This window comes from Dipodomys merriami, unplaced genomic scaffold (assembly GCF_024711535.1).
Source record: "Dipodomys merriami isolate MVZ:Mamm:240054 unplaced genomic scaffold, mDipMer1.0.p SCAF_6, whole genome shotgun sequence".
NCBI classification, from domain to species: domain Eukaryota; kingdom Metazoa; phylum Chordata; class Mammalia; order Rodentia; family Heteromyidae; genus Dipodomys; species Dipodomys merriami.
In genome coordinates this window covers 24,221,811-24,248,085 of record NW_027206179.1, presented here as the reverse complement: position 1 = coordinate 24,248,085, position 26,275 = coordinate 24,221,811, and the positions used below count along the sequence as shown (strand labels likewise).

The 26,275-nt window shown below is 42.2% G+C and overlaps 1 protein-coding gene across 2 annotated transcripts in view; it reads left to right on the top strand.

Moving 5' to 3' along the window:
* The window catches only part of Gpc6 (glypican 6), a 985,788-nt gene that overhangs the window by 949,236 nt on the left and 10,277 nt on the right, over positions 1–26,275 (top strand). For both annotated transcript variants that reach the window (XM_070002744.1, XM_070002743.1), the window contains one exon: positions 14,392–14,528. In XM_070002744.1, coding sequence (XP_069858845.1) covers positions 14,392–14,528 — 137 coding nt within the window. The remainder of the gene's footprint in view (positions 1–14,391; positions 14,529–26,275) is intronic.

The following is a 26,275-nucleotide window of genomic DNA, read 5'->3' as shown; positions in this document are numbered from 1 at the left end:
TTAGAACTGTGGCCTTAACATTTTGTAGGGAAATAAAGCTTTGGTTAACCTTGGCTCTGGAAGACCTCATTAAAATAACAGCCTGTCAGTTTCAAGTTTAAAATAACAGGGTTGTCAGTTTTATATGCAGTGGAACAATCTACAATTTTAGTCCCTAGGACAAGACTGTGGGAAGGGGGTAGGTGAGCAAAAATTGGACAACACTGCCATCTGGTGGTTAGACTGAAAGTAGCCTCTAATACCGTCTATTGATGAGGCAGAGCTGCCTTAATTTAAAAGTAAGGGTGGGGCAGGGGGAGGGGGGGGGTGTTTGAAGAAAACTTTTTAAAGCCTTTTGTCTTCAAAATCTATGCACATTCTCAGAGCTTGCCTGTGGCTTATAATCTTAAAACCACAGAAAATTGGTAAGAAACAGCTCCGTAACGTGTGTATCATTTGAGGCAATTAATTTTCAAGAGTGGAGTCTTGTGAAAAGAAAGAGGGATCTAACAGCTTCTCAAACATTTTCCTTTGCAAGAACAGTCCCATACCTAGTGGCTTGTCCCATGAGTATCTTGATGGAAATTCAACAAATGAGATGTGATTATCCCCCCCTGCCCCCCAACACCTTTCCTAGTGATGGTGATACTTCAGTAAAAATGAGTCTGTGAAAAACTGTCTGTGGGCAAAATTATCGGCAGCTATCCCGGTGCTGAATGCATCATTTTCTCATTCATATGCTTGGAAGCAATTCTAGAGGAAGGCTGGATCCCAAATGGACTGGACCAAAACCTGACTTCAGTTCTCTCCTTGATGTGCTTTGCGGAGTGGATAGGAGCATTTGTGTTCAAGAGACAGGAAATGACATCAGAGAAAAGATGGAAATGAGTTCTGCTGATGTTCAAGGCAACCTAACCCACCAAAACAATGAACCGGGAGATACTAACACTCTAATGCTAAGTGGATAACGCCTCCATCCCATTCAAGCTACAGCCCTTATTGTGGCTCTGCAGTAACTGCTCCCTCAGTGCTCAGGAAGGATCTTAGACTGTGGTCTCTGCATGGTAGCCATCAGCTAGCTCCGGGGTCACTGAGTCCCAGAGACATCCTGGAGATAAATACCATGCAAGAGAAAAATTCTTCCCCAGACTGTGAGGCTAGTGCCATCCAAGATGGCTGCCATATAGCTGGTTGACATGGGATGTAAGTATCAGATACAAACCAGATTTTGAAGACTTAGTTTAAAAAAAAGAATATAAAATACCTTATTATAAAATTTCATATTTAGTATATGGTGAAATCCATACCTATTCTTAGTATATTGGGTGATGCAATAAATAATCAAGTGCATTATTAAAATTTACTTTTTAAAAAGCCAGGCACTGGTAATCCTAGCTATTCAGGACACTAAGATCTGAAGATTGTGATTTGAAGCCAGATAGATAGGGAAGGAAAGTCCATGAGACTCTATTTCCAAGGTATCAGCAAAAAGAAATGGAGGAACAGCTCAAGAGGTAGAGTGTCAGCCTTGGGGAGGAGTCGGGGTGGGGGGGGGGAGTCAAACTGAGTTCAAGCCGCCAGCACCAGCCCAAACATTTTAAAAAACTTTTCTCAAGAAGCCACTACAATGGTTGAAATGACAAAGATAGCTCCCATTTGTGGTTTGCATCATATTCTACTAAGCATTGCTGTCCTCGGCTCTCATTGCTCTTATCCTCAAAGGCTGGTCTGCCATTCTTTGGGAGGGTTTTTCCCCCACTGGAGCGACATCAGGCATTTCTGACATCTCTGCAGCTCCGAGCAGATGAAGAACATCCATGTAGGTTATCAGATTCCCGAGATGTAAAGGTGAAAGTCGAGTCCTGTTATATCACTTGGGTGTAATTAGGAGATGGGTACAGGGCACTCCCTTGGTTGGTGCCCCATGGGGTAAATTGGATCTTTAAGGTAAGCAGATGGCTCCCTGGAACAGGTAATTTACCTCACAGGGGTAAGAACGCGATTTCCAAGAAAGAGTGCCGTGTAGTTGCCCTATGCCATCTGTCCCTGTGGTGATGCTTCTACTCGTTTAAGATCTTCCAGTTCCAAGTGTCTTAGCAGTGTATTAACTTACTAAAGGGTATTAAATCCTTAGGGAGAGAGCATTTAAAGGAGGGAAGTGCCATCCTCCATTTTTAAAATGTATTTGCAGGAAAGTCATCGTTGAAGCCACACCTGTCTGTGCAGCTCCATGCTCCTCTCCCTGACTGAAAGGCTTCACAGCTTCTGCTATGCAGGGTTTCTCTACCAGGAAAAGCTCTTCCTGACTTTTCTATCTGAAGGTCTCAGCTCATCCTTAGAATTCCAGTTCCATTGCCTCATCTCCCTCCAAGTCTTCCTCCTTTATGGAAAAATACTGATTATACTCAAACCATACAGCTTTTAAACATGTAGAAAAAATATTGTGGCTATATTATATCTATAATATAGCTGGCTATACTATATATATATATATATATAATATAGCCACAACACATTTATATATATATATATACTATATATATACAATATACATTTGCAGAAATGTGCAAACATGTATTTGCTCCATTGAGTGGCAGGTTCATTCAAGGCAGGGCCATGTCTGCTACAGTATTGCACGTCCTGGACCTTTAAAAGTTCCCAGTGTATTGTGGATCCTAAGCAGGTATGTGTGCATGCGTGTGTAGTTGAACTGAATACCTATATATAAACCCAAACAACCATTTCTCCAGGAGGTGGGGAGATTTGCAAGGTAGAGCAGTCAGGTTTGCCATCAAGGGCATCTTGAAATCAGGTTTATTTGCAATTCTACTTAGAGATTCAGAATTTAAATTTACACGTCTCTATTTCTTCCTTCTTTTTTCTTTCGTTCATATGCTACAAATGAAGTTCTACCCTAGGCAGACATTGTACCAAGACATTGAGCACATACCTCTTGGGCTGTTTTGTACACAAAGTTCAGTGGTCTATCCCTATGTTTCTCATAGGCTGGGGTTGGAGGGGAGAGGGGAAGACTTACAACTGCAATCATAGGAAACAAGAAAATCCTTGTAGCCAAGAAGACCAAAAAGATCCCAGCTGACACATACTCACTGGGAAGAAGTGAACGACTCTGGGGTCAAAGGAGAAGCTTTCGAAGAAAGATAGCCAAGTTGAGATGCACTAAATCATTCTATCTCCTCCCATGATGTGGCCCTGTCATTGCAAAAAGTTCATGGACACCCTGGGGCCCACTGATTGGTGGGTTCCCGGGTATATTTGTTAATAATTCATTCTATCATTTTTAAAACTCCCTGAAACCAGAATCACTGGCAATTAAATTTAAACCAATTCTCCAGTCAACCTGTGAAGTTAAAAGCAGAACATTGTGTTATATCAGAAATATAACACAATTGATATAAAAGTAACAGCTCTCATGCACTACACAGGACCAGTCTACCTAGTGAAGTGTAAATCAAATCACATGTGCCAAAAGAAGATGTATATGTTTTATTTTGTGGGTTCATAAAAGATTTGGATCAACCCATCTCCACCCTGAGTGACTTTAGAATTTAGATAAATCCAATTTGTACCTACCATCTGCTAAATGATTTTCTGAACTAAAATTCAAATTCCAATGAGTATACATCTTTGTGAGCACTAAGGCTGTTAGATAGAATCACGTTTATCATATCTTACTAAGAGAGGATCAGCTTGAGTATACAACTCTCAATTGAGCAAAAACAAAGATGCTTCTAAGCCAGGCATCAATCTAAGGATTGGGGTTCAAAGCCAGGCTAGACAAGAAAGTCCATGAGACTTTAATTTACAGTTAACCAGCAAAAAAAAAAAAAAAGCTAGAAGTAGGCTTGTAGCTCAAGTGGTAGAGTGCTAGCACTAAATAGCTCAGGAACAGTGCTCAAGCCCTGAATTCAAGCCCCAGAACCAGCACAAAAAAGAAGAAAAGGAAAGAGGAGAGGAGAGAGGAGGGAAGGAGAGGAAAGAGGAAGAGATGCTTTTCCTGTTCAGTTTTGAATAGCTGTGCATCTGTTTCTTAGCATTGGTATAGAAGAAGCAAGCCCCAAACACATTGAATCAACTGATAAATTCTGAAATAGTCAGGATGAGTAGGCTTGAGGGGAAATGTTTTGTGATGCATTCCCCCTTTTCTTGACTCAGCAGACCTACTTGTAATGTCCTGACGATGAGATTTCAGTATTTTAAGAGTAACTTCAAGTCCTTTTGAGCTTAACATGGCACTGATGACAAGGGTGCAAAAAGAAGGTACGCGGCTGCCGGCCAGGGCTGGGCACCGTGGAACCCCTGTGAAGGCCTTGTATATTGGAAAGATTACTTTGAAAAGAATCTGGATTTTTCAGCAAGACTACATATGCAAGCATTCAGCCTTTTTCCTGTTGGCAAAATTGTCTGTTTTCTGAATGAGTACTAACTTCTAGGTTAATCCTATCCAAAGAGGTCAGGCCTATCCCACAACACGATCCTATTGACTACATCAGGGAACAGAGGAAAACTGATTTTCAAACCATCATGCACTTTCTAGAGGTTTTTTTTTTTTTAATTGTATGATGATGATGGAATAGACGATAGGCAGAAATCAGTGTGCCTCCCATAATGCTAGAAATACTGAACTCAGTTCTACATTTGGAACTGCAGCTGAGATCCTTCCTACCTTTGTGCCAGCTGCATTTCTAATAACCTATTTGGGAATCAGCCTTTGTCTCAATTATGCTCTCGACCAGGGCAGCTCCTGGGGAGGATGTCTGTTCTTGCACAGCCAAAATAATGCCCAAGAATCAATAGAGGCTAAAGTAACCACCACGGTGAACAAAGCTGGTCTCCAAGGCAGAGCAGAGACAGTGAAAGACAGTCCATATGCAAGGTAAGAAATGGATCAAAAAGGGGTGGGGAAGAGGAAAGAAAATCCATTCTTCAGCGGTTGAATGTATGTCCAGACCCTCAGCACTGACCTGTGACTTGTGCTAGATCACCAGAGAATCCTAGGTCCTTTTCAGTAGATGATAGCTTTTACAGTAGCATTACATAGAGTCTAGGGAATCTTGGTCAGGAACATTCTAGAAGTGTTGGACCATGGAGCTCTGGTTTTACAATTCAACCATATCCTGTGATTCAACAAGAAGGCCATTCTTTAAGACTGTTCACGGGTCAGGTTTGGGGTTGTTTTTCTCAGTCTTAAGAAGTACATAGTGTCAAAATTGATTTCATGTGAAATTCCACAGACCAAAGGATGTCCTGCCTTTTTCTCTTCAATTGAATTCAGTATTGGCTCAGTTGTGTCATCTCTCAAGGACACATAGCACATGTACTATGTACTAGCTTTGCAGAAAACATACTATCCCAGGGAATGCAGCACAAGAGAGCATGAGGTACAAACAGGAAGATCTGAAAGTTTGCTGTTGCTATTTTCTTCAATTACGCTACAGAAGTCTGATCTGAATAGCACTGGAAGACATTGCCGATCTGTCTTGTATTTATTTCACACTGAGGACCAGTGTTTTGCCAGAAAAAGACCCCTTCTAGCTTTACAAGGTCATGCCCTTCAGAAAGTCTGATCGTTTAGCTAAGAAACTCCAAACCGGAAGCCAGAGGGGATAATTCTGAGTCTTTACGTTGTTTTTTATCCAATTCCCCAGCCCCTGAGAAACTCAACAAAACTCAGCATTGTCTTTTTGAACCTTCAAAGATTTTCTCACTTCCTACTGGGTTTCTATCCTTCCTCATTTTTTTTTCCCTACAAAATGCATGAGTGTTTATCTCCTCGGGGAGGTATGTTAAAAGCCCCGTACCACCAGTGAGGACAATGTGTCTATGGCAATAGACTAGAACTTGTTATTCAAGTCTCTGGGGATGTGAAGGAGGGATCTTGCGGGTGTTTTCAGATGGCACAGTGACTTGAAGATTCAATGGAATGCTGAGTACAATATGTGGGCCAAATCTGCTATAGGCAGACTGGAGTCAACAGAACAGAACCCCGCCAACATGCCCAAGTTCCTGGATAGAAAGCCTGATACAAGTGATTGCTCCACTCAGCATTACAAAACTTAGCTGAACACTACGCTGCAAACTGGGAGAGTAGGAGACATGGAAACTAATACCGAAGATGAACACAAACTCAAAATAAATGGAAAACTCGTGTTCCATGAGAAGAGTGTTAAAAGCTATCCTTCAAAAGACATGGATTTGAGCTGGGCATCAGTGACTCATGCCTGTAATCCTGGCTACTCAGGAGGCTGAGATCTAAGGATCACGGTTCAAAGCCAGGCAGCATAGTAAAGTCTGTGAGATTCCAATTAACCACAAGAAAACTGGAAGTGGCGCTGTGGCTCAAAGTGGTAGAGTGTTAGCCCCAAGCAAAAGAGTTCAGGGATAGCACTCAGGCCTTGAATTCAAGCCCCACAACCAACAACAACAAACAAGCAAACAAAACGTGGATTTGGGTCAAAGCTTTACCATCATCAGAGCAGGTTGATTCCATAGAGCTTATGGATTCAGGCCTTGATATTAGTAACTCCTAGTTCCTCTAAGGATGTTTAGGACAATGTATACTCATGTTCTCTCTGAGACTTAGGAACTATGGAAACTCTACTCCACAACGTGTGTGTTGCTTGGTTATTGAAGGTGTTGTGTACATCACCTGATCATTAAGCGGGCTCCCTTTGAGACTTAAGTGACTTGGTCCTGGAGGAAAGATCACTCTATTACAGAGTAAAGCTAGACATAATCGCTGTCTCCAACACTGGGTTCTTTAACCCTTAGTTTACAAACATGACTTCTTGCCTCGCAACATTTCTCTTTAACTTGACCAAAATAGAGTAGCCTTCTTCATGAGGCATAAAACAGGCCACCTGCATTTGTTTGAACAGATTGTTTTCCAAACCTAACAAATGACCTTCAGCCTATGAAATATTCACATTGTTTTCCCCTCATTATGTATTATTTAGTGTATAGCCCTTTAAATATTAATCATCTTTTTTCCCTAAAGATATAGTATATATTATTTACATCCAATTACATTATGTTTTTGGACAGATGAAATAGGCACATTGGAATCTCTCTGAAGTCATTTAAAAAAAAAAACAAACACCCAGGGCATGGGGACAGGTACACAAAACAAGTAGTGAGGAAGTAGATTTTGGTCGAGGGATGATTGATGGGAGACAGCACATGGTCCTCTCACAGTAGCTGCCCAGGGAAAGACCAGAAGAAATAAAAGCATCCAGGGGAAACAGACTTTGAGTCTTCCATGAATGGATGAACAGCCATGGGAAAAAAAATCTCTTGAAGAAGAAAGTCTAGTCTCTCTCTGATTGTATAATCTACATAGGAGACAAAGGTAATAAGAATTCTGCTTAGAAAACCATAGGAAGAATGGATAAGAATAAGTAAAGACTATTGAAGGTGGAATTCATTACTTTTAGCTAAATTCTCTTGCTTTTTCCCCCCTCCAAGCTAAGATTGTCTTTGAGATCTCTGAGCTTCTAGCATACCTGTGTAAATGCCACCTGGACTGACATTTGTGACGACTGGAGCCTAGAATCATAATTACAGGATTGGAGGGATCACCTGACACCCCCCTCTTGCTGAGAAAGGGAGGATGGTAGTCAGGTCAAGGAAATAAACTTCTTTTCTAAAGGCCTGCCAGAATTTGCCTGTGTCTAACATTCTCCAAAGGAAAAGTCTGGGCAGTAGCCGCTGGCAGATAATCGATAACTTTTGAGAGCTTTCTTCTGTTAACATAGAATTGGTAAGTCTGTCCATGTATGTATTCACTCAACAAATAATTACTAAGAGCTCAGGACACACACCGTACTGTTTGTTGAGTCTCAGGCTGCAGAGGAAATCGTCCCTAGGTGTCTTCAATGTCCAGCTGCCACTTAGTGAAATAAATAGCAGAGGATCAGAGCAGTGACTGGGAGCAGTGGATTCTGCATGGCTAAATTCACCCCATTCCTGAAGGAGACAATGGAGAAAACATGATGTTTTAGCTTAACCCCTCCTGAGAGAATTATGAATCATCCTGCTTGCTAATTGTTCCAGTCACAGAGCTGAGCAGTCACAAGGAGCAAATATCAGCCCACCTTCACTTGCTTAGGAAGGAATAGGGTGTTCATCAGAAAGAACTCTGCAGACAAATTAAGATCCATGACCTCATGCTTCCTTGTTTCCTTACAGCGATGGTAGCTGCACCTCTTTTCACCACATCAAGGGCAGCGACATACGCTCATATAAAACACAACTTGTAAAAATATAGAATAAGGGTTTAATGAAGGAGTACAAGAAATAAAAGTCTTTTTATCTTGTTTAACCCGTTAACCCATGTATTGGAGCTTCCTCTAAACAGGATTATACTTCCCTGCCTCATTAAACTAATTTTACTGAATGTCACTACGTGATTTTGTTTGCTAAATCACTGATTAAAAATAATAATTTCTGTGAGCTTCTGACTGCCTGCTAGTGATCTCCAAAATGTTTCAGTCTTACACCTCTCTATTAACAGTATATTCAGGATCACAGACACACAGGGTACCTTCTGAGTATAAGCACACATAAAAAATGTCACTTGGTGCTTCATAAACATATACAATTACCATGTGTCAACTTTAATTTTTTTTTAACCAGGTATGGGACACATGCCTATAATCCCAGTATTTTGGAGGCTAAGGCTGGAGAAGAATGAGTACAAAGCCAGTCTGAACTACATAGCCAGACCTTGTCTTGGAAAAAAAAAATATTCTATTTTTAAAAATCAAGAGAAAGTGAAGCCTCACCCAGTGACTTCCCTTTCTCTGGTTTCAATGATATAACATGGGAAATTCCAGAAATAAGCAATCCCTAAGTTTTAAATTGCACCTTTTTCTGATTAGTGTGATGAAATCTCACACTACCCTGTTCCACCCTACCCAAGATATGACTCATCCTTTGACCCAGAATCTTCATGTAGAAATGAAACCCATCTGACATTGCAGTAGTTCAATGATCATGGATCTTCCACTGCAAATAACAGTCCTCTGATACCTTGTTAGAAGGTGAGTCTTAGTCTCACACTACAGCATTCACCTGACTTCCTCTCACCATGGAAACATTGTGTTGTTTCATGTCCTTCCACGAGGAAAAGTGAACACAGTACAAGAAGATAGTCTGAAAAACAAAGACTATCTTCACCTCACGTTTCTTATGTTACTTTGTGATCATTGTCCTATTCCATTAACAGTGTGGTTGCCAACCTCTTACTGTGACCTAACTTACAAATTAGATTCCTTCTGTAGAATTGCGTATTCGTGGGGGTCTTGGGATGTGTCCCAAACCCTGTGGTGGCTGCTACGTTCCGCCAGCCATGTTACCATTCTTTGTGTGTGCTCACATTGTTTGAAATGAAAGAAACCCCAACTTTCTTATTTAACCAAAAAATCATTTTAAGTCACTATTCCATTGAATGAGTTTAATTAAAAACCTTGTTACCTAATCCAGGAATGCATTCAACCACAAACAAAGCATCTGACTATCTCCTGGAGAAGGTGCCAGTACCCCTCCCCACTATGGAAATGGCCACCGCCATTGAACTAACTGGCTAGCCACCTGTAGGTTAAATACTAGGAAAGTTTAGTGCCTCTTAACTATTTAGGAAAGGAGAACTCGAAGTCCCAGTGTTTTCGTCCTGGGTCACACTGAATCAATGACTTGGACAGCCTCACTCACTGAGATCCTCACTCAGCCTGGCCACCAGCATGCCTGTACCAAAGGTCAGGTTATGGGCAGTGACACAGTCGAGCCTACATGGTTAAGAGTCATCGGTTCAGCATCTGTGTTTCAGTCTGTCTCACTTCCACAATTTTACTAGGAGTATGTATTCTTTTTAAATCTCCAAGGCCCCTGCTTCTCAGCTGCATGAAGGGTATGATGTTGCTTTATCACAACAGGGTGGTGAACACTGAACAAATCCTTAACTTCATGAAGGCTCACAGCCTAGCTCTGGGTCCTAAGGACTACCATATACTGAGCCCACCTAAAGCTCTTAAAAGCCACAGGCTTTCCTGACCAAGTCTTACTTCTTTTCCAACTTTTTGTTCTGTTTGACTTTCTCAAACACTACTGAAATGGCTGGAAAAAAAAACAGAGAGAGGATGAACATCAATATATAATTTTAGTACACTAAATAATGGTTGAGGGTTCATTCATTTTGTTTTGTGTTCAAGTAGTACAAGACAAAATGGCAGCATGGATTTCCTAAAAGCAAAAGCAGTCTCCTACCACTGTGATATCATCATCATACTTAAGAAAAGTCATCTTCCTATAATATCTGTTCCCTACTCATATTTCCCCAGTTATCTCTAAACTGTATTATACAGTATATTATACAGGGTATCTGCCTCCATCTCCAAGATTTAGTCAAAGTCTTACTTGTGACATTTGGTTGTTATGTTCTAAAGTTTCTTTTCATCTGCAGCAGTCTTCCTGCCTTTATTGATTTATTTATTTTCTTTTTTGAAGAGTCAAGGCCAGTTGTCTTATGTAATGTCTCATTCTCTGGTTGTATCTGATCATTTATTTATGATGTTACATAGCTTATTCCTCCATCTCTAGTATTTCCTGTAAACTAGAAGTTAAGGCAGAAATGTGAAGAGACTCAGCTTAAATTTTTGGCATAATAATATTTGTTAAGGGAAGTTTTCAGGTAGAAGTGCCTGTGTGATCTTTCTTTATGCTCTTTGATTTTTGTCATCTCTGTTGTTAGTTTACTAAAATGACTTGCCTTCTTTCCTTCCTTTCTCCATGCCCCTTTGCCTTTCCTTTCTTTCCCTCCTCCTTCTTTCCTTCCTTTTCTTTTCCTACTTCATTAGTCTAATTGTAGATCTGTGTAAGGGCAAGTGTGGCAATGATGTCACTCTTTTCCGATGACCTTTTGATGGTGCTAAATTACTCTACTAAAACCAAGAGTCAACATAGTCCAAAAACTTTGGGGGGCAAAATCCAGATAAATCCTACAAGAGAGCTCAGATGTTTCCCTGTGAATCCCAGCAGTATATATGCACATTAGATTTCTATGGAATAACAGAAAGTTGTTAACTTCCAAAGTCTACAAATACCATGATAAAAGAAATTTAACAGCTGTGTATTACTAAGGGAAGAGTATTACTCATGTCATATTGGACCAATGGTAAATATGATTTGTAAGTGGTGATAAGAGCTGATTTAGCCTAGAGTTTCTTATTGGGGAAGCAGAAAAAAAGATACTGTTATAAATTTGTCTCTGATCTCAGATGTCTACTCCTATCAGGCTTGTGTTATTAATAAATCAGGGCTCAGTGATAGCATCAATAACCCACTTGTACAAAGAATATTCATTAACATAAAGGTTAGCTTTATATGTGCACTTGTTTCCAGGAAAACAAAGCAGGAAACCAACACTGGGGTCCAAAACCACAGCCAAACAGTTACATGTTATTCAGAAATCCAAAAAGCAAGTAGAATGAGAAAGTATTTCTATATGACGTGAGAACTGGAAAACATGTCCGATACTGAAAAGTAAATGGCCATCATTGAGACATACTTCAGAATCACCAGCATGTTCTTTCCCAGGTGTCCATTTGTTCAGCGGCCTGCCTCACTGTCCCAGTCTGGAGGTGAATTGGCCAGGTCCTGTGCAGAATATTCAAAAAGCATCCCCATCACTGACTGCTCCTTTGCTTTCCCCCCTTCAACTGTACAACGAAAATGCACAGCTACTGAAATGCTGGAGTGAACATGTTCTGATTGTCAAATACGCTACAGTAAACCATAAAGGGTGAGCTACCCCCCCGCCCATCCCTACTAGGGCTCCTCACATAAGAAGAGCAACTGCACTTCTTCCCCACACACTCCTTTTGGAATGAAGAACACCCATTATTGTGACCCACCACCTCCAATACTTAGTGATATGTAATGAGCACCTGTGTTCTGCTAAGAGATACCATTGAGCAACTCATCCTGGGCCTTGCCAGTTTTAGTACAGAGAATTCAGCAGCAGGAGACCCACTAAATCATTCACTAGAAAAACTGGTCATTCAACCCATACTAAGCCCAGAGGAAATTATACCCTGTCTTTACCCCCCAGGGACTCTGGGGAAGCCACCAGTCAGAGTTTGGAGAAATCACCAGACACACATATTCTCCAGTGGAGTCTGAACCTAATGGGCCAGAGAATGTGCCTGGAAGGAGACCATGCTGGAGTCTGATTTAAAGATGGCATCCCTCATTTGTGGTAGCTAGAATGTGCCTATAAATCTGTGAGTAAACACACTGGGTGGTAAGCAAGTGGTTACACGTGAATTAACTGAAGTATAGTAGACTCTGTGGACACCTCAAATAGTATAATTCTTTAGAAAGACTAAGTCAAAGCCCAACAAAATAAATACCAGGAAATGGGTACTTGAAAGAGGTGGGGTGAGGCCAAGGAGAGAGGGGTAGACAAGTGAGGGAAGAAAGCAGTCTAGAATTCATTGTATATACCACAAAGTTAAGAAAAATAAGAGAAAGGGAGGGTGGAAGGGGGGTGACAAGGTTGAAGGATGACACAGATCAAGATGCATTGTGCACATAGACTGCCTTGTTAATACTTGGAGGGGTGGGTGAGGATGATGACAGGAGTCACATTGATTAAGAGGTACCTCAGGGCATCTCCTTTGTACAACTACTTAAAGATCATCAAAAATAGCAAAGAGATATCTGTGGACTCCAGCCCACCTTTTTGCTAGTTATTTTAGAGATACTTTTCTGCCTACACTAACTGTGAACCTCATTCCTCCAGATCTCAGTCTCCCGAGTAGCTAGGATGACAGGCATGAGCTACAGATACCCAGCTGCATCTCTTACTCTGGAAAAACTCTTCTACCTTTTTTTTCTTTTTACATCTTTTGTGACTGACATTTGCAGTAGCAACTGGCTGCTTTTCAGAATGTTCAGACTGCTTTTCAGTCTGCCTGATATGACCTTACCTTTAGACTCAGGGTACAAAATTTTGGCCCATTAAGTGGCATGTCTTTCTTGGCAAATCATACCAGGAAATATAGAATAGCAATCCTTAAAAAAAAAAGAATAGCAATCCCTCATGGGGGTCAAAAACTACCAGTTTTTCCTTTGTAATTTATAAGTAATTAGTAGGTGGTACCTTAAGATTATGTAAATATCTTCAGTAGATGCTCTGATGTGGTGTGCATCTGTATGAGTTTCCTAGAGCTGCTGTAACAAAATACCACTACCTAGGGGACTTAAAATGACAGGAATACCCTGGAAGGGGATGCTGAAATCGGGATGTCTGCATGGTGGGTCCCTTCTGAGGCCTGTGAGCAGAGGATCCACTCTAAGACTCTCTCCCTAACCATCTTCTTTCTGTGCCCATTCATGCCATCTTCCCTCTATGCATGAGTCTCTATCCACATTTCCTCTTTTCATAAAGATGTCAATGATACTGAATTAGGGTCACCCTAGTGGCCTCCACTTCACATCTTTATCTTTATAAAGACCTAATCTCAAAAGAAGGTCCCATGCTGAGGTCCTATTCATCAGTACTTCAAGAACACAAATTTGTGCAGACCTAATTCAGCCCATAATCAATGCCTTTCCCTCACACCTGGCTTTGCTGGTGTCTGCATGGATAGAATAGGATATCAGGACTAGACTGCATGAATCTAGATACTCATTATGGTGCCAAAATGGTATTGACTCCCCCTCCCAACCCTCCCTGCAGGTAAGAAGTCAGTGCTGAGCCTGAAAACTCCCAGGACACTAAGACTAAACTTCCCCCTGTCCTCCATTCTTCAGGATGGGCGGTGTCCACTCATCTGTGCTTAGAAGGACTTTCTCTCTTGGTGCTGGAGATCTTGAAGTGGGTTTGGCTTATAGCTCACCAGCCACACACATGCGGTGTGAGGCCTGCTCATTGTATGCGGAGGTTGTAGCAACTGACTTAGTGAGAATATGGATAACTTGCAGTGGCAAACGGCCTGTTGGGAAAAGTGTTTTATCTGTTGGTGCATTGTTTTGGAGCACTGAGCTGACATCCAGGCAAGTGAATTCTAAAGCTCATACAGAGGAGATTTGCAATAGGGACTCTCAGCAGGGGAAGTACCCAGAGCCTGGTGAGGCACTCTTTAGTGTGTCATTCAAAGGATGGAGGGAAAACAGAGCCAATTACCTGAGCATTGCTGCCAGATGCTAGAGGAAGGTGGTGGAAAGGGAGCTTTCCTGCCCCTGTAGTCATGGGGTGCCTCTCTCTTCCAAATAATCACCCATACCCCTCACATCCCAAGCTCTGCAACCTTCCCCTCTGTCATATCCTTGTGTAGACACGGGCAAAGCCTGAAGCGGATGCTCACTAGATTTTCTTGGTTTCTTGATCAGGTCACAGACATAAAAGAGAAATTGAAGCTGTCTAAAAAGGTCTGGTCGGCGTTACCCTACACCATCTGCAAAGATGAGCGTGTGACAGCAGGCACGTCCAATGAGGAGGAGTGTTGGAACGGGCACAGCAAAGCCAGGTGAGGAGCTGGGTATGCGGATGGGACCCCAGCACACTCGGTCCCACAAAACTCTGCAGACCTGTTGATGCACAGAGCGATGGAGGGTGGCGGAACGGGGCCACATCCTTCCATGACAGCTGTGGAGAGCGGTGTGTCTGATGGGCTCTTGGAAGCACTAACTCTCAAGGCACCGGTGGGTGTGGAGCTCTTATTCTCAGCCTCCACAATGGCTGAGGACGGGAGGAGGGAGAGAGATACCAGCCTACACCTAACCTGAGACCACAGAGTCCTTCATATTCACTTAATGACTTTAAAGATAGCAGCACTCTTTTTAGCCAGAGTTAAAGTGTCATAGTTTTTTGTGTTTGCAAGTTAAACCGGAAATGGAAATTCACCAGGCACTGGTGGCTCGCACATATGATCCTAGCCTCCTCGGAAGGCTAAGATCTGAGGATCACAGTGTGGAGCCGCTCCAGGCAAAAAAGTGTATGAGACTCTTTATCTCCAACTAATCAGCAAAAGAGTGGAGGCATGACTCCACTGATAGAGCACCATCCTCAAGCTAAAAAGCCAATGCATGCATGCATGCACACACATGTGCGCGCACACACACACACACACACACACACACACACACACACACACACATGCCGGAGAATTTAAATTCGACTGTAATTTTTCCCATTGGGGAAAAAATAATTGAATGGTTGTTTGAAAGCTAAAGTAAGATGGTAAAGGATAACTGAAGGAGGGACTTAATGGGTCCCAAACCTTGGGATGTCCCACTGGAACCTCCTGACAAAAGATGGCTCTGACTTCATCTTCCTGCTCTGCTGACCACTGCTGTGGCCACTTGATAAGGAATTTCCAAATGTGTTGATTCGGCTCCACCATGGGCTTGGCCTGGGCTCACAAGGGGCGGAGAAGTTGGATGGGGGAAGTGGCTGGGAGTTGGCAGGCAAGGCCGCACATGAGGAGAGGAGTCTGCCACAGCCTCTCATCAGTGGGGCTGCAAGTGAGCGCAGCAGCTGGTGAATTGGACTCAAGCAGGTGGAAAAGCTGAGAGGGAGAGAGTCTGTTCTAGGGGTGTCTTCCTGGGCAGCTTTGAGCATAGGTAGCAGCTGTGATCCAAAGGGAATAAGAATGTTAAGCTTGGATGAGCAGAAGGTAAGCGGGGAGAGCAGATGAGGTGCCCATTGGATGTTATTTCTGACCCTTCTGCATTGCAGATTTTTCCAGCAAGGGGTGCTGATAGTATACTAATAGTACCAGGAAGAGCCTAACTGGGGGGAATCTAAGACATCCATACAAAGGGTTGTGGCCATTTCAACTTGCCCAGAATATCAATCTACAAAGCTTAAATTGTGAGAGGCTGGAAGGAACTTTGGGATATTAGCAGCGTGTCATTCAAAAATACTTAGCATTTTATAGTCCCTGGCCTTTTTGAAAGGAAACCTCTGGCCATCAAATTCAGCTAGGAATTAACAGATTTGAAGGTGTCTGTTCCCAAGTACTCTACAGAAAGACCCTGGGAAGGAGCAGATGGCCTATGAGTAAGGGGCTTGATTTCTTTTGAGCTACTCTGTGACTCATCTGTGCTTACCTTCTAGCCCAGGCTAAAATGAACACTGCTGTGAACCCTGGATCGTGACACAAGTTGTAGCATATTAACCCGCAGATGATTTCTTTCCAAAAGAAATATAAAGAATGGTTATGACTACAGATAGGAAAGACAACTAGACTCCATCAAGGAAAATGAATGGGAACATAAAGACTACTGAAGTAAGAGCTATAGAAGGTCAGGATTACTCAGCCATGCCCCTCATTATGCAAATGAGGTACAGAGGCAAGGCAGATGACTAGTCCCTGAGCCCCCAGCTAACCAAGGCAAAGGCTGGATCTTCCCTCTGCAACATCGGAGAGCTAAATACTTCCCACTCCAAACAAGGAAAATAGATTCTTGTCTATACTCTTCATTCAGTCCCTCAGTCCTACCACAGCTATAATTAAGCAGTCATTCTGTGTAGACACTAGGAGAAGCTTGTGAATTGACTGCCTTGAGAAATGCAATGGAGGTGAGACATGGAAAAGCATAGGAGCTGGAGAGAGGACGGGAGATCTGGTCACCAAGAACCAGGCAGTGCTGCTGCATTGTAGATTTAAGAATGAGTCACCACAGCAGAGAAGCATGCAATCTGTACCCTGAAATTTATCCTGAGACCAATAAGAAGCATTGGAGGATGACCAAGTGAATGCAACAAAGTCACGTGTAAAAATATTCTAGAACTGAACCCCACAAAGTACATCTTTTACTATGCAATAAGTATATTCTCATAAAGATGAGATGATCAAATATTGCTGGCTGGAACTATGTTCCCATTGGAAAAATACAACTTCACAGTTCCTTTTGTTTTTATTCTTCCAATGGAAAAGCAAATCTTAATATTACAACATTTTTCTCACTTAACATAGCAAATAAATCACCAATATAGATCAGTTGAATTAAATTTAACTCAAAATCCAAACAAATAATAATTTATCTAAAAAAAATCACATGAGATTTTTTTCATGTATAGAAATTCTACTATATTATTTTGAAAGTTAAAGAAACCATTGAATAGAGAAAAGCTATTCAACAGACAGTAACTTAGAGAGGAAAAATAAGTTCTTTTGTGCATATTGTACAGGAAGGTGATTGTAGCTAATAATAATTTGCTGTATATGTATTTTAAGTTAAAAGGAAGGATTTTTAAATGTTTTTGCCAAAAATAATTGATAAATGTTTGATAAGATGGTTATTGTACCCTGAATTTAACATTGCACAATGTATACACTGGTATAAAAATATCATAAGACCATATAAATACATACAATTTTATGTCAATTAAAAATAATCATCAGCGGGGCACTGGTGGCCTGTAATCCCAGCTACTCAAGAGGCTGAGATCTGAGCATTGAGATTTGAAGAGACTCTTGTCTCTAGTTAACCAACCTGAAAACCAGAAGTGGCTTGAAGTGGTAGAGTGCTAGCCTTCAGCAAAAAAGCTCAGGGAGAGCACTCAGGCTCTGAATTCAAGCCCACGATTGACCCCAAAAAAATCATAATAAAGAAGAATGCACTTGTAATGAAACTAATGATAACACTTTTGCACTTTTGAAGTGTAGATTTTTAAGATGTCAGGCATTTTTATGAAGGGAATGTTTATGAATGGTAGTGAAACAGGAATGAAAAGAAGAAACAATAATTCTTATTAATTATGTGAAGGAAAAGAAGGTGAAAGTTTATTGTTTTTAAATGTGCCCACATATGGAGTTCTTGGATATGACTCGCCTATTAGAATTGATGGCAGGGGAAGGGGGCATGGGTCTGGAATTTATAAACCAAAGCCTGTATGCAGTACTGTCTGATAAACCACACCATTCTTCCCTTCCAGTGTTTTGTCCATCAAACTCCTCCAGACACGTTCCTCTCTTGGCACCCATTTATGAAGCCCTTTTGTCCCAAGGATTTGCTTACACTTCTCTTACTCCCCATATTTCTCCTGATTATTGTCTGACCTCCACACCACAGGTCTTGATTCAGAGACATACCTGTTTCTGATAATAATAATTCTCAAATCAAAATGACTCCTATAGTGACAGGACCATTTACCCCAGTGGTTATTTTTCAAAAAAGAAAAAACCCTGTTATCAAAGTTAACAGCACCTGTGGCAAGTAGATGAAATAGAGCAGGATATACATGCTTCTGGTTGCAGAGGCAGCAGAGAGTGTCTACCACAGGCAGATCAGGATTCTGAGACAACAGAAAGTCAGGGCATACAGTTCTAGATGGTAGGCTAGCCAAATTTGGGGTACCAGCAGGGTTGAGTTGCGACATGGGACGGCTTCAGGAAGAGGTGCCATTCTGAACTTGGCTCCCATCTTCCCATAGGTTCATGAGGTGGAAGGGTCCACTCTTGGCCCTTACTATCTTTCTAAAGGCACAACAGGTTCAAATCTCATGTCCCACCTAATCTTAATCACCTCCCCAAAGTCTCCCTTCAAGTACACCATCCTGGGAAATAGGGGATGAGTCCATGGATCTTGGGGGCATGCGAACATTTAGTGTATAGCTGACACTACTCAGAATCATATACCATTCAGCAGAAGAGCCACTGCAGGACTTTCCTTAGCCTTCCCACCTGTGTGTGGCATCTGAGTCAGCCTGCAACACATCTGTGGTGGCCAGTGGGAAGTGAGTCTTCAGGTGGGATTTCTACAGCTCCCATTTTCCACTGGCTCAACCAACTTCTCAGGTGGGAATGGGAGAAGACACCAGAACACTGTGACTCCAAGGAACTGAAACTAAAGGAAGCTAGTAAGTAGCAGAAGAAAATCCATAACCATCGAGAAGGCCAAAGGGAAACAAATGAAAGACTCATGGCACAGGTTACAAATCTAGGCCTCCTAAGTTCCCAGGATGAACCTGGAAGGACATTTGCTGTCATCAGTCATCCCTAAGAAAAGCGTGTGGGCGGCCAATAGCCAGAACGAGCTGTCTGCACAAGAGCTGGGAAGAATGATGAGGTAAGAGGCAGAAGAGCACAAGCATGGAAGGAAATAAAACTTCTATATGGTTCACGTAGACAGGGTAGACCTCCATCAGGCAGCCACCTTAGGAAAATAGAGCCTACAGGTGCATTTTCATGAAACCTGTTTGCTAGCGGACAGGTAGATTCTTGCTTCATTTTTTAAGGACATGGCCAAATTAGACTATATCATCTATAACTTCCTTCAGGATTGTTTTCTTGTCATTGGGACCATTTTAGTAAGCTTGCAGGAAAGGATAGTATTGGAGGGAGTGGGAAGGGGTAGGAAGGCCCCCTGGTGGGTTATCGAATAGGAGTATAATTATTTGAGAGTTTTCAGTCCTTTAAATAAGTCATTTCCAGACTCCTCTTTCATCCCACAAAACTAGTAAAATACCCAGGTGTCAGTGGCTCATGCCTGCCGAGCTACTCAAAAAGGCTGAGAACTGAGGATCAATGTCCAATGCATGTCAGTGTTTACCTGCCGATTTTTACCTGTCAATGTTTACCTGTCAATGTGTTCTCCCCCACTTAAAAAAAAATAACAACAAAATGACTCTGGGAGTTGGTAATCAAGGAACTGGCTGAAAGACAAGAATTAATCAGACTCACAGGAGACCTGGCTTTTGCAAGGAGCTATGTTTCAAGACACCTGGTCCTCCCAGAAATACTGTGTCCCCCAGGAAATCCTTCCTGAGGCCAACAGGTAAACATCGTAAATTGTTTAAAAAAAAAAAAAGTAGGAAAAGAAGAAAAATCCAGAAAATACATCATTCAATCCGACCAGCCACTTTATGGATTGGTTAACCAAGGGAAATAGCAAGTTATGACTGGCAAAGTCTGAGCAGATGGAAGGAAGGCAAAATGAGGCAGGGTGATGTGAAATCTGTCAAGATAGTGACTCCGCGGATCTGACAGGACAATATTGTTTTAGTCTGGTGGCAGAAGAGGTCTAGAAGCACTCTGGCTATATTGGAAAGAACCGTAAAATATTCACTGTAGCCCCAGCCAGACAAACACATGGTGAAGGTAGGTAGTAAGTATCCTGGTGGTCATCAGAGGTGACTTGTCTTGTGCTGCCTGGCACGTGGGGAAGAAGGAATCCAGGGGTCTCCCGGACTATCTTGGGGAAAACTCTGTGGACCTCTTGCAAATGGTAGATGTGGAACAGAACAATGAAAGGAAGAGAGCTGGTGGGTGCTCTACAATTTGTAGCCTTGGAAACTGGCTCCTTGTCTTCTTTCCTACCTCTTCTCCTAGTGTGTCCACTCCTGTTGTACCAAGAAAGGATGTGTTTAGGGAGCTCCTGCCAATGAGTTAAGCTGCCAAAACACTGAGCTTCTCTTCACTGCAGTAACCAATGTGGCGTGGATTCTCAGAGAGTTCCCAAGCCCTGCTCTGCCTCCCTTTTCCAGCTGGAACCCTGCCACCACAAACCCTCCTTCAGCACATGAATTCGGGGTTTAGAACTCCAGATTTTGCTGCTGTCAGCCATTTGGGGGAGTCATGTGACCGTTTCATTTGCATAGGAGCGGGTTGGTACTGTGCAGTGAATAATGAAGTGTGTAGGGAAGGTCGTGGGCCACGGGCACACCGCTGGGTCCTGGGTGACCTCAGGCGTCCTGGGTCACAGCTCATGAACCTTTGACCACAACTTAGTGTCATGTGTCACAGAATACTCTTGCCACAGACAACAGTAGCTTCACAGTCTAAAAGAATTTATAAATCCACTGAAAGCAGGTCACTGTATGCTTGGGTAATACTATTTTCCAGCCAGAAAAAAATGAAAAAGACAATATATATATATATATATATATATATATATATATGGTTTTTTATATATATAGTTACATATATATATGAAAAACTTTAAAAGTACTGAAAATTTGATTTTTAAAAGCTTGGATTAAAGTATATCAAACGTAAAAATTACTTTAGCCATTTGGCAGTAGGTAAAGTTTAGTGGCAGTCAGCACATTCACTCTGTGTAACCATCACTACCGCTCATCCACAGCATTTTTTTCATCTTTCTAAACTGAACCTCTGATCCCATCAAAGACTCACTCCTCTGGCAACTACCACTCTGTTTTCTGCCTCCATGATCTTGACCGATCTAGGCATCTCCTGTGAGTAGAACCAGTCAGACCGTATTGGGCCTTTTGTGAAACCTTATTTGATTTAGCTTAACAGCCACAAGCTCATCTATGTTGGGCTATGTGACAGAACTTAAAAACTCTGTTTTTAAAGCTGAATAATCTTTCTATTATATGTGCATCTCATTCTTCCATTTTATCCATCAGTGAACACTTGGGTTGCTTTAATTTTTTGCCTGGTATGAATAATGCTACTATAACAGAGGTATACAAATACCTAATCCAGTTCATGCTTCTTATTCTTTTGGGTATATACCCAAAGGTGGTATTGCTGAATCACAAAGTAGTGTGTGTGTGTGTGTGTGTGTGTGTGTGTGTGTGTGTGTGTGTGTGTGTGTGTGTGTGTGTGTGTGTGTGTGTGTGTGCTAGCATGCTGGGGCTTGAACTCAGGTCCTCACAGTCTCAAGGCTTTTTCACTTAACACTGATGCTCTACCACTCAAGCTGCAACTCTACTTCTAGCTTTTTGCTAGTTCATTGAAGATAAGAGACTCATGGGCTTCTTCTGCCTGAGCTGGCTTTGAAACTATGATCCTCAGATCTCAGTCAGGAGGCTAAATTATAGTGACTCCAATGTTAATGACTGCCTTTCCCTTTGCTTGGAGTGGCTGCATCATTTGTATTCCCAGTCTCTCCACTTCTTCAACACTTGTTACTTCTGTTCCTCTGTGGCTGTGAATAAGAACCATCCTAATGAGTGCACAGGTTAAAACTTGGATTTTAAGTACTTCTAATGAAGAGAGATGATATTGTACCTTGCAATCCCTTGAGACCCTTATGAACATATGACAGTCTATGTATTAGTAAGAAATGTCAATGTAATGTCATAAAATATGTAGAGTGGGCCTGATTCTATCTACTTAATAAATTTTCATTTTTGTTTGTGTTTGCTGATATTCTGAAGCCCTGATTATAACATTTCTGAATATTTACCCTATATTAGGAACCTGGGGAAATACTCATTGGTAATATTTCATTAGAGATTTCAGCAAAATTAACATTATACTTCCTCAAAAAGACATTTACATAGCTGCATCAACACAATTCTCAATCGATATCTATCACTTTGGTAAGCAATTAAACTTGATCTCGTATATTTTCAGGAAAAAAAAAGAACATATGCACTTTCAGAATTCAGGATTTTTTAGATTTTAGAAAATTACCACAGTGACTATGCTGTACATTATGTAATATTCCTAGTGGGTTACAGACCAATACTCTACAACCAAACACATTGATATCTCTGCAGCAAAATGTATTCATATTATTCTAAGAACCATAATTGGCCACCTTGCACACTTGAATATGTTTTGCTAACCAATGAGTTGCCGGAGGAAATAAAATGAGCGAGGAGAGTATTTCCAAATTTACAACTGTGTATGAAGAGATCAGAGCCTATCTAAAAATCACGTGTGTGTGTGTGTGTGTGTGTGTGTGTGTGTGTGTGTGTGTGTGTGTGTGTCCTCGAGCTGAAGTCTTGGTTTCACTCTGAAAACAAACTCAGGTCAACACCTAGCTACCCCATGTTTCCCTGTTTCTGCCTCAATACCTGCTATGGTTTGGAATGAAGTGTGGCTTCGCTCCCCACCCCCACTCCCCAACATAGGCTTGTGTGTTGAAGTCTTAGTCCTCAATGCAAAGTTCATAGGTAGAACTTTGGGGAACTGATGAGATCATGAGAGCTCTGACCACATCAGTGGATTAGCCAACTGATGGATTCATAATTCGATGGTATTATTGGGATGTACTGAAACTAGGACAAGTGGTTTAGTGAGAAGAAGTACTTCTCTGAGGATCTGACCCTAACGGATATATGGTGTCTATCCCCATCCTGTTGGTCTCTGCTTCCCAGCTGCCATGAACTGAGCAGCCTTCCTCTTCCATTTGTTCTGCCTTACCTCCCTCAGGCCCAAAGGAATGGAGCCAGTCAGGTGACCATGCACTGAAACCATGAGCCAAAATAAGTCCCTCTTTTTATGGATTCCCTCAGGCATTTTATCATAGGGACAGAAAACTAACACAGCTCCCATTTGGACCCCCATCAATCACCTGGGCACCTCTCAGCTTACCTTCTAGGCTAGTGCCTTACTTCTCAAACTTCTGTTAGCTTTCAAGCCCCAGTTTTGAGAGAGAGAGAGAGAGAGAGAGAGAGAGAGAGAGAGAGAGAGAGAGAGAGAGAGAGAGAGAGAGAGAGAGAGAGAGAGAGAGAGAGAGAGAGTGAGTGATGTACTCCTTAGGTCAAAATAACTACCAGCAGAAGCATGCTGATGAGAAATACTGAGACTTAAACAAGTTACCATGTCTCTCCTCCCAACAAGCACATTCATTTAGCAACAGGAGCTGTCTGGAAGCATTGGCTCAACCAGGAAGAATGCATTTCAATGGTGAGAATGTCAGGTGCAGTGCTTGGCCAGTGAGAAAGTTCTGCATGGATGGCAAGTGTCTTTAATGTCATTCAGATGACAGAAGCTGTCAACTCTGCTTGAAGGGGTCTCAGCACAGAGCCTGCAGCTGCCTACAAGGTTGGATGTTAGACCCCTCTCCCCTGCTAAGTTTCCATGGGGCATATACCCCATTCAGCTGTAATGTCTGGCTATAGTCTAGGAAACCACACTAGCAATATGAGATTGGATGTGAAGAAAAATCATTCTGTAGAGCTGTCAAGGATTTAGCTCCTAGCCATGTTCTTATAAACAGAAGCCAATCAAAATGAGGAGGCTCTGCCTGGCTGTTCTCGTCCACCCACTTGCCACTCCACAGCATGGCGCCTTGGCAGAAAACGGCATCCCTCTTCAGCACTCCAATTTGTCCTTGCTTCTGGGTTCTTCCTGTTCCAAGTGCATGTGCATCCAGCCTTGGAACCTGGGCCGCCAGCACCAAGAGTTTACTTCTGTGTCTCCCAGATACAGAATGGCACAGAAAGCCCACGGCTGCTGTGTCAAAGAGCTATGCAGGAATTAATGGGGATGGGGGGCAGGCACCTTGTGTGCTCAATCACCAGTCTATTCTTGCAGGACATGGGTTTCATGTAAAGAAGCCAAACAGGAGAGACATAAATTAATGGGCTCATGAGCCTCTAGTGTCCCAGGTGGATTTCACAAAGCCTTCCAGCTGTCACCTGTGTATTTGGCCCAGGGACCTATATCTTGAGTGACAAAAGAGCTGTTTTCCTTTTTCAACAATTTTAAGTTTAAGTTTGCACACTGTCTTTAAAGTTGCCCTTTGAATACAGCCAAAGGAGAAAAGACTCTGGAGGGTACAGGTGTGCTGTTCCTTGTTTTGACAGTAAGTGGCTGAGCATCAGTAGGCACGATGAGAAGCTGGGTCTTCTTGGCAATCTCTTATTGTTTGCTGGATGTTTCGACTCCCAGGGGCAGCATTCCCATGGAAGACACTGCAGTGAGCTGCTGATAAATGAGGCTTAGCCAACACAGCAGTGTGCGCAGTGCCACAGGGGAGAGAAGCAGAACTTGCCTCTGAGCCAGCCAGATATGGCTGCAGAACTCCAAGTCTAGAATTTGAAGGGGTGGCACCCTCATCCCCTCTCCCTTTGCACACTTTAATCTGTGTCAGCAGCAGAAGGCCTGCTCTGGCCATGTTAGTCTAATGCGCCATTGCAATTAGCTGGAACTCCTGGAATCTGGTTCATAGAATTACACGTGAATGGCAGTCAATGTGTTAAAAGTCACCCCAGGAAGACAATCTTAGAATCCAGTAAGAATCGATGGATGATGAATAGATAGGGGGGGAGGATGATGGAAGGGGTACCATTGATCAAGATACATTGCACTCATAATTGACATGCCGAACTGAAGCCCCTGTATATAATCATTTAACTGTAATAAAAATTATTTTTAAAAGAGTGAATATTGATATACAAGAGATACCTTTGCCATGATCAGACCTCCTCTTGAAGGATCTCTGAAGCTTCCTAATGGGCTGCCTACCAGTCTGGCCCTGCCCATAAGAGGCTGCAGCCAGAGGGCAGACGGGACTAGAGATGTCTTTGAAAGTTCTTTGACTACCTGGCTTCCACCCTGCCAAGGGCTTAGTTCGACAGCTGCTGTGCCATTTGGTGCCAGTTTGAACAGGTCCTTCTGTAACCTCTATGTGTTCTCCTATCTTGCAGCAAATTTGAGATCCTATCACCTATCTTGGGGAAGGGAAATTCTAGTTTCTTTGGCTGGTCTTGGGGAGGAATTCAGGAGCCAGAAAACAGAGATAAAGACCAAGTATATATACTATCGTAGACAGCCAACTATAGATGGATACAGGGATGAGATTCTGTAAGACAAGAAGAATCCATTGACAGGAGTATCACAGCTTAAGAAAGCAGGACTAGGAGCTGGGCTTTAATGGCTGAGCTGTGAAGTGTGAATTGTGGTTATGACCTGCCAAGCAGTGTCATGCAGCGGCTGGGTTTGTGGACTCTGGAGCTAGGCCACACTTAAATCTATTAGCTTGTTCATCTGTTTGTCCCCACTAAGACTAGGTTTTCCATTTCACACAATGGAGATAAATCTTTCCTATCTCTTTAGTGGACTGGAAGACCAGACTTACGTTTTTGTATGTGTGAAGTGCTAGATGTGTGCAGCAAGTAGTAGAATACCTACTTAGCAAGTCCTGAGTTTAAACCCCACTTAGTAAGGGTTCACTGGACAAAAGTGACGGGAGAGAAGGGATGTTTTAGGAAGATTAACCACAGACTGTGTGAATGCATTAGAAAAGAAAGAACAATGATGGGAAAGGAAGTCACTTAGAGCCATTTTTTTTGTTTTTATAGCTACTCTAAGGAAGGACAGCAGAAAGAAAGAAGCAGCTCTGAAAAGCTTTGTGAGATCAAGAGTGAGCAGACCAGAAAGGTGTCAGGTTATGAGGGTGAGGAATCCAAAGGGTTCCAAGAATGTTCCTGAAACCTCTAACTCCACTTGTATAACTGCTCCATTGTTAAGCAGGGGACATTGGAAGACTGACAATTTTGACCTTTGATACAATCAAAAGAAATATGAGGCTCAAGCTGGATGACAGTATTTTATGCCTATAA